General features: G+C 33.0%; 1 protein-coding gene across 1 annotated transcript; it reads left to right on the forward strand.

Annotated features, from left to right (window-relative positions):
- Positions 1–336: 336 nt before the first annotated feature.
- On the forward strand, positions 337–1,580 carry LOC139897796 (uncharacterized). The gene is made up of 3 exons (XM_071880497.1): positions 337–422; positions 899–1,118; positions 1,230–1,580. Exons 1-3 carry the CDS (start codon positions 337–339, stop codon positions 1,578–1,580), a joined length of 657 nt encoding a protein of 218 aa, XP_071736598.1.
- The last annotated feature ends 8,195 nt before the right edge of the window (positions 1,581–9,775 follow it).

Below are 9,775 nucleotides of genomic sequence, written 5' to 3' on the forward strand. Positions count from 1 at the left end.
TTAAGTGTTTAGATGCATACATTGACTCGCAACTCGTGGAAAATCAAGTTAATGGGTTATTTGAGGCACATGATGCCTCTATGCAAAGCTACCTAGAACTTGTACAACAGATGATAGAAGAGTTCGACGTGTTCAGACTAACGCAGGTACCTAGGGGTCAGAATAAGAAAGCAGATGCGCTTAGCAAGTTGGCTACCTTAGCCTTTGAACACTTGCGCAAAAATGTATGGGTAGAAGAACTGACAGAGAAATCTATTGATGAGAAGTCTACCGTCGCACATATCGAGGAGGAACCCCAAACTGGATGACACCTATACATAAATTTTTGTAGAAGGAATGCTCCCTACAAACGAAAAGGAAGCAAGAAAGGTACGCATGAAAGCGCCCATGTACACTTTGGTAGATGGAGCTCTTTACAGAAAGTAGTTCCTTGGACCGATCCTGCTATGTATTGGCCCAAATCAAGAGAAACAAGTGATCAGAGAAGTCCATGAAGGGTATTGCGCTTTGCACTCCGACTATCGGACTATAGCTGCAAAAGTTATGCGCATTGGGTATTACTGGCCCACCATTCACAAAGATGCAGCTGAGGTCGTGAGAACGTGTCAATCATGTTAACAACATGCGCCCATCATCAGAGCACCGCGACGTCCTATGATACCAATAATGGCAGCTTGTCCATTCTGCAAGTGGGCCATCGACATTGTCAGCCCAATGATACCAATACTTTGCTAATTACGCGCTTTCATAGTATTAATGAAATCATTGTTTACTCAGGGGGAATCAAATTCTTGGTGGTAGCAATTTATTACTTCACTAAATGGGTGGAGGCGAAGGCATTGGTAACAATTACTAGCAGGCACATTCACAACTTCTTTTAAGAAGATATTGTGTGCAGGTTTGGTATTCCCAATGAAATGGTAAGCGATAATGGATCCCAATTTGAAGGAGAACCATTTCGGTCCTGGTGTCAAGACCTGAACATTAAGCAATCTTTCACTTCGGTCGCACACCCTCAGGCGAATGGGCAATGTGAAGTAACCAACAGGGATATTGTAAAGGGGATAAAGGCATGCTTAGGCTTGTATGGAAATGAATGGGTCAATGAGCTCCCAAGTGTATAGTGGGCACATCGAACTACTTATAAAAATAGAACAAGTGAGACTCCTTTCAGCTTGGATTATGGGACTGAAGCTATTATCCCTGCATAAATATTGGTGCCCACAAAGAGAGTTCAAGGCTTTGATGAGTCAAGCAATGGTGAAGGTTTGTGCGCTAACCTAGATATGCTAGAGGAGCGCAGAGAAGTTGCAGCTATACAAGAAGCCATGAACAAGCAAAAAATCTATAAGTATTATGATAAGCGCGTCAAGCCATTGTCATTCAAAATGGGACAGTATATATGGCTCAATAATGAGGCAAGCCGAGCAGAGAATACTGGAATGCTTGGGCTCAATTGGGAGGGTCCCAATGAAATAATTGGCACAAGTGCTACAGGATCGTATATCCTAGATGAAATAACTGGAGAACGAGTACCGCGTACTTGCCATGCAACCAATTTGAAAAGATGTTATACATAATTGTCAGGCTGCAGCACATGGGATTGATCACCCCACATTATGAGCACTTACATTATTCAGTTTACTTAAAATGTTGCTTTATTTTCAAAGACAATTAGTATTTCTTTTTGGTTGAATTGGTTTGTCATTTGGTTATGACTTTTGGATTTTATTTATTTTGTCATGAATAAATTTAATTTCTGTATGGAAACATTTGGTTATGTTTGCACGCACATTTTGATAGTAGTTACGTGCATCCTGCTTTTTAAAGGGATGATCTCTAGCTCCCGCGTGGCAGAATCCTGTTTGGTTACAAGGCTAGATTTTAGGGTGGGTAACAGAAATTGGTTTGTCTAGACCAACACACTCTCGCAGACTAGAAGACTGCAAGTCATGACTATAAAGGACAAGCATTGAGGTTGCTTGCCCACTAACCTAAGTGTTGATTCACTTGGAAGACTCTAAGTACTTTACTTAATAATGCAATGAAAAGCGGTGGCTATGTACACAATAGTTTGGCATCGGTTAGCATTATTAAACCTTGAGTATAAACAAAGTATACATTGGATTGTATGCATCACAATTACGATATTTGTTAAGATTAATAAAGACTTGAAACAATAAAATTCGCAAAATAAATTTCATTAATGTTGCACTAAGTTACAATAGTGCCAAAAGAAAACATTAAATGAAAGAGCACTAGGGGCACGCAGGCCCAATACGTAAAATATGGCACGCAGGCCTAAGATTTAACGATTGGCACGCAGGCCTAGTAATAAAAAAAGGAAAATCTAAACTACATGGCATTATTTGGAACGCTGCCCTACGCTAATGGAAGTGATCCTTCGAACCCTCGCCCACAGTGATCATGCGGATCACCCTATGAGAAAAGAGAAACAAAGGTTGACCTATATGTGGTCCTGTAGTGGAAGGTGGGGAGCACATCCAAGTTGCAGGTAGCACCTATAACTGAGCATGCTTCCTGCGGATGTACCCCCCAAAGAGTGGGCGCATAAGGCCGAAGACATTACATGTCTATAGCTCACTTGTCGCCGACCACTCCAAAAAACTACTATGTGCCACACAAAGCACGCCATAGCAGTACCCGAGCCCTAAGGCTCAAATCCTCAAATCGCGAGCTCCGACAAATCCTGCACTGAAGTCGGAGGGTTAACACTTGCTTAAATTAAGGATTGAATTTGGATGTTCTCCATCGTACGACTGGATTTGAGCACCTTGGCTAAAGCATCGCTCTTAAGCTGATCAGTAACAACTTTGGGAAAATTTGTCGGAACCTCTATGTTGTCAAAAATGAGTTTCTAAAAGTTTACCCGCTCTAATGCTTTGATGGCCCTGATTACATCTGAGTAAAGTTTGCTGATGGTAGAAGAACTAAGAACCTTCGATGCAATCTGTGGAAGAGCAGCTTTAAGTGCGGCAAAATTGTTTAACGCTGAATCACGATCAGTGGCCACCCGGTCAAGGTGCGAAAAGATGTCCTGTTTTTTAAAGGATAACAACTCAAGGTTGGAATTAGCAGTAGCAAGTTCATCCTTGAGCGAATTGTTTTTCTCTACCAGATCAGCTTGTGCGGAAAGAAGCACAACCTTTTCCTTCTTTAAATTTTCAACAGTGGCCTCCACTATTTTCAATGTTTCATCGACCACTTTAAGCTTCGACTCTAAGTTTGTCAACCTCCTCTGTAATTGCCCGAAAAGGTGCTCCTCTACCTTCTGAGAATGCTCGCTATTTAAACGATCACAATCCCTTGCCCATGTGAGAAACGATAGCTGCGTATCAAAGCATGCCTTTTGGTCCGACATCAGCTTCTCTAGCTCATGCCTCATGTCAGCAGGAGCACACCCTTGCATATATATGTGCTATTCTGATGCAGCACGCTTGGAAACATTTAGAATTGCTTCCAAATTATCAATGCGAATGGGTGCATAAGGGTTGATGTTCAATTTAGGACCCGAGACAGAAGTAATCGAGGGACCAATAGTAGCACGAGTTGCAGGATTGGTTGGCAAAGGAATTTGATTAGAACAGATCACGAGCATCCGGGCAGTTGATTCGAGGGGCGCGGACGTTACTGGGGGCGCAGATGTGGGCATGGGCGTACTGATGACAGGCAGAGCAAGAGTCATTGTTGGGGGCACATCTTCATCAAGGTTCACAACTGGCAATGCAAAAACATGCGTGTTAGTTTCCAAACAAGCAATGAAGGTATAATATAATGAAAAATGTATGCAATACAATGTTCTACCTTTAGAGGATAAGGCGTTGGATTTCTTCTTCTTCACTGGAGGGTTTAAACGCACAGAGCTTCTACGCTTAAGCGGCTGTTCATCTTCCTCAGCCGAAGCATTCGAATCCTCTGCAACGTTAACTGGCACGTCTTTATCAGCAACTTCCTTTTTCACAGAGTAACCTTTCAAACATTCTTCAACCATAACCTGGTAAAGATTCATCTCTGCAAGCAATGACATACAATGGTTATCATACTCTGTATTGAAAAGAAAATAATGCATAATTATTTCAAGATAAAATTTTACCCCTTCCGTTAAGTAATATGACCGGATGGAATCCACTATATTTCCAGTAGGAAGAGATTTCGGCCAAGTAAAGAACTTCATTTGGGTAAACCCAAATGCTTAGTTTCTTACCAGAACAGAGGTGAAACTGTTCCTATTCCGGCGGTGTCATTGTCTGGGGGGGGGGGGGAATTAAAAGCAGGGTTAGCAACAAAATGCCATTGGAGAATGTTAGCGAATTGTTGATGAACGAATTTGTTATCGACATTACAAAAAGAATATTTCCAGGAAGTATTCAAGCCATTCTTCATACCAGACATAAAAGATGCTCGATCGGTGAAACTGTACCAATCGTGCTCATTAACTTGGCAACGAAAAATGTTTTTAAAGACGTTAATTGACGGTTCTTGGTTGTTTGCCCTACACAACATTTAAAAAAACGTTAGACGAGAAGCGCCATAGGGATGTAATTGCCCTAGGCCAATGTTATACGATGACAGAACCTCCATGAAAAAGTTAATCGGAGGGATGCGAGTGTTTCCAATTTCTAGGGTTTGATCGTAGACTACCACCATGTTGGTTGGGGGTTTATGGGCTCATTGGTTTGTGAGCAGAAGGGTAGGGGTGTATTGAGCAATTGGTGGATACCAGTCGATAACAGCTTTAACGAATTCATCGTCTAGGGTGGAAGAGATGGAATGGACTTGAAACGTGGTTGAAGATGAAGACGACATATTTACAATTTAAAAAAGGGGGATGAAAATAGAAGATTGTACTGACCTGGGTTATGAAACGAGAAACTGGGCGGAACTTGATCGGATTTGCAAAGAAGAAAAGAGGTGAATTTTTTATTTTTTTTTAATCAAATGTGTTAAAATCGTCGCCCTATTTATAGCATAAACGGTTAGGGTCTAAAAAAAGAAGAAAAAAATCGTGTGAGGCGCACAACTGGCCATACACGTGTTGCAATCCTAAAGGGTAACAGTGAAAAGATGTGGTGCACGATAGAAAAACCCATTAGTTTACTTATCATCTGTGTACGATAGCAAAACTCTTGCAGTTAGGATTTGACAGCCTGTCATAACTAACTGACTCCCACCGATGCAGAGTCATCATTAGCAGACATTTGATTGGCAGCAAGAAGGCTGCATTAAATGTGAAAGGACCCGTTCATATACGTTATAAACGATTCACAATAGTTGATTACATCGTGAGGTATTTGACCTCTATATGATACATTTTACAAACATTGCATTCGTTTTTAAAAGACAAACTTTCTTTACATCCAAAATTGACAGGCATGCATACCATTTCATAATATCCACTATCTAACTATAATTGACTTAATAATAATCTTGATGAACTTAATGACTCGAATGCAACGTCTTTCGAAATATGCCATGAATGACTCCAAGCAATATCCTTAAAATGAGCTAATGCACAGCGGAAGATTTCTTTCATACCTGAGAATAAACATGCTTAAAAGTATCAACCAAAAGGTTGGTGAGTTCATTAGTTTATCATAATCATTCATTTCCATCTTTTTAATAGACCACAAGAATTTCATTTCCATTTCTCATAAATAGCATGCATGCAAAAATCATTCATATGGATTGAACACCTGGTAACCGACATTAACAAGATGCATATAAGAATATCCCCATCATTCCGGGACAGCCATCGAACATGATATATATTTCGAAGTACTAAAGTATCCGCTACAACGGATGGAGTTTGTTAGGCCTAATAGATCTATCTTTAGGATTCGCGTCAATTAGTAGACTGGTTTACTAATTCTTAGGTTACCAAGAAAAAGGGGCATATTCGGCTTCGATGATTCAACCATAGAATGTAGTTTCAATTACTTGTGTCTATTTCGTCAAACATTTATAAAAACAGTGCATGTATTCTCAGTCCCAAAAATATATATTGCAAAAGCATTTAAAAAGGGAGCAAATGAAACTCACAATACTGTATTTCGTAGTAAAATACATATGTCGTCATTGAACAAGTGCAAGGTTGGCCTCGGATTCACGAACCTATATCATTTGTATACTTATTAATACACATAATCGTAATCGAACATTTATATATATATATATATATATATATATATATATATATATATATATATATATATATATATATTATTAGTGATAAATCTTTGTATTAATAACTTATATATATTTTATTATTTAATTAAATGTATTCATGAAAATATTAATATAGTTAAGTTAAATATACTTTTATATAATTATCATTCGTTTGTTGAAATTAGTAATTATAATTATACTAAGATAATATTTGTAATGATAAAAATAATGATAATGATAATACTCATATTAATACTAAGGAAAATAATATTTAATAATTCTATTAATGGTAATACTAATGATAGTTTTATTATTAAGTCTTATAATACTGATAGTAGTTTCAAATGAAAAATTTAATAGTAATGATAATACTTATAATAGTGATGGTATACATTATTAATATTGTAATAATAATAATTTTGATAATGATACTAATAATAACCTAAATGATAATTCTAATAATAATACTTATAATAATATTAGTAGTAAAAATAATAATAATCTTAATATGAATAATAATAATGATAATAATTATAGTTATGATAATAATAATATGTAATTACTTTATTATAGTAATGCTAATAATTAACTTAACTATAATAACAATAATAATTATAATTGTAACTATAGTTATAATAATAATAACATTTGATAGTTAATACTTTTATTAGTAATAATAATAATATTAATAGTTATAGTACTTATACTAATATTGACGATAATGATAATGCTCTTAAGGTGATCAATGATATTGATACTTCTAATATATTAGGGGTAATAACAATTATCATAATATTACTAACGATAACTAGTAATGATCCTAATCATAATAATACTTATATCAATGCTAATAATAACATTAACAATATTTACTAATGTTACTTAATCAAAAGTGATAATAATATGAATCATAGTGTTTATGTTACCATAATAATAATAACAATAATTGTTAATAATAATAATAATGATAATAATAATAATAATAATAATAATAATAATAATAATAATAATAATAATAATAATAATAATAATAATAATAATAATAATAATAATAATAATAATAATAATAATAATAATAATAATAAAAATAAAGAGTTACAACCTTGAAGAAAAGCTCAAAAAGAATGCCACCGCCAGGACTCGAACCTGAGACTTCCCGCTCATACACAACACCCCTTAACCGTTCAGCTATGTCTGTTTTTTCTGATTAATATCTTTCCCATTTAACTATAACTTGTATCATTTAATTTCCCTTTTCTTTCTCCTCAACATCAAAATCAAATAAATTCACTGATCAATCCATAATCAATTACACACTGATTGAGTTTTAGGATTTGTAATTGAAACAGAAACACTGAGCGAGTACTTGAATTAGTTAAACATACACAAAAAAATTTATATATATATATATATATATATATATATATATATATATATATATATATATATATATATATATATATATATATATATATATATATATATATATATATATATATATATATATATATATATATATATATAAGCCCGCTGTTCGTCGCTAAGAAGGAAAAAATATTTGATTTTTGCTTTTTCGAACGTTATAGCCAAATGTTATAACACAAGTTATGTTTCAAAACACTCCTATAAACTTTGAAAATCATCAATTGAACCATAATTGCAACATGTAGCTCGAATTTGATCCAAAAACACTCGTTTGACTTTTTACTTTAAAAGTTTGACTCGTAAATTCGAATTGAATACTTGAAATTGAAGGTTGTAACTTTACAGGAAGTTTGAGAAGAAGATTCCTAATGAAACTGCATTTAAGGATTTTTAAATAAAACTCTAATTCGAATTTTAGCTATAAAAATGAAGAACGGAGGTGTTACGAATGGGTTTCTTGGATTTCTTCCTTTTATTTCATATAGAAGTATGCGAATTATTTAGTGTAATTAAGTACATGATTTAACAGTAATATTGGATTGTAATTGATCTGTGATATGGACTGGAATCGAATTTACAGACATACGGTATCCAGTTTCAAACAAACGAATAGAACAAAAATCAAACAGATATATAAAAATTCGATTTCTGTTACCTGTTGTTATTGTACTATTATATATAATTAATATTTTTAATTAATAAGTATATTAATAATAATAATAATACTAATAATAAATAAATTTTAATAATAATGTTAATAATGATATTAATAATAATATTAATGATAACAATAATAATTTGTATTGTTCTAAAATTATAATAATGATAACCGTTAATAATGATAATGGTAATAATAAAATAAAAATCTTAAAAATCCTAAACTTTACTATTTTTTATAATAATACTGATATTAATAATGATAACGATAGTATTAGTATTTTAATGTATCTGATTTCATATATACATATACCTATACATAATAATTTAATCATATTAATAAAAAAATCATAATCTTGCGAATGTTAATATTATTAATGATGATAATAATATCAGTAATAATATATATATCAAATTTTATATCTATACTATATATAATGATGATATTAATACTGATATTACTATTAATATTAAAAGTAATAATAATGTAACAATTATATTTATATTTGCAAGTAAGTTTGATATTATTTTTTTATTAACTATGTAATTATATTATATATCCTATGATGACAATTATTGGATATTGCATATTTATATATTATATATATATATTACAATACAATAATAATTATTAATAGAAATCATATATGTACATATAGATTCATAATAATATCATGTATATGTTTAGACATATTCTTTTAACTTGTTCATAATTATTCTTTTTATTATTTTACATTTTATATTCTAATTAATTGAAGTGTATCTTATTTATTCAAAATATTATATATACACTTATATTTATATTTATATAAATATATTTACATTTATACTTATATATAATTGTTCGTGAATCGTCGGAACTTGTTGAATGTCAAAAGAGTTCATAAAATAGTTTAAAAATTTTGAGACTTAGTTTAACAGACTTTGCTTATCGTGTCGAAATCATACAAAGATTAAGTTTAAATTTGGTCAGAAATTTTCGGGTCGTCACAAAATGTTTGCAGGCATGCGATCTTTTGATTATTTTTGATAATTTCCAATATATTTTTTTGCTAATTTTTGGTAATGATCAATTTATTATATTCTTTGGAGTTTAATATCATACACTTTTTAGAAACGTGTATCACATTAAACTAGGGGGACTTAATGATACGCATACCTCTATGCCAAGCGCATCGTGTGTATCACGTGCCGGTTGCACGTATGTCATGTCCCGCATTGTGTCTATTGCGTGCATTTGGTAAACTCCTGCTTAGCGAATAAGTAAGATGGCTAACAAAGCATATCTTATCCTTAAATAACTGAAATCTTATTCCTAACTATAATACCTATATTTATAGGATTGGTACGAAAGGATCTAGAATCGTTTAAGGATACATCTAGGGTTAGGGTTTATCTATAAATATAACCCTAAACCTAGCTCATTGGTCATCGAATAATAATTAACGTTTTCTGTATTACTCGATTAACGATTGCATCCAGAAAACACTTTACGGTAACAGGTATG

Source organism: Rutidosis leptorrhynchoides, chromosome 1 (assembly GCF_046630445.1).
Source record: "Rutidosis leptorrhynchoides isolate AG116_Rl617_1_P2 chromosome 1, CSIRO_AGI_Rlap_v1, whole genome shotgun sequence".
NCBI classification, from domain to species: domain Eukaryota; kingdom Viridiplantae; phylum Streptophyta; class Magnoliopsida; order Asterales; family Asteraceae; genus Rutidosis; species Rutidosis leptorrhynchoides.

Coding starts and splice junctions, on each gene's coding strand:
- LOC139897796 (XM_071880497.1), top strand. CDS start 337: ATGCTCCCTACAAACGAAAAGGAAGCAAGAAAGGTACGCATGAAAGCG. Junction 423..898: donor GATGGAGCTCTTTACAGAAA/GTAGTTCCTTGG, acceptor TATTGTGTGCAG/GTTTGGTATTCCCAATGAAA. Junction 1,119..1,229: donor GGGTCAATGAGCTCCCAAGT/GTATAGTGGGCA, acceptor GTGCCCACAAAG/AGAGTTCAAGGCTTTGATGA.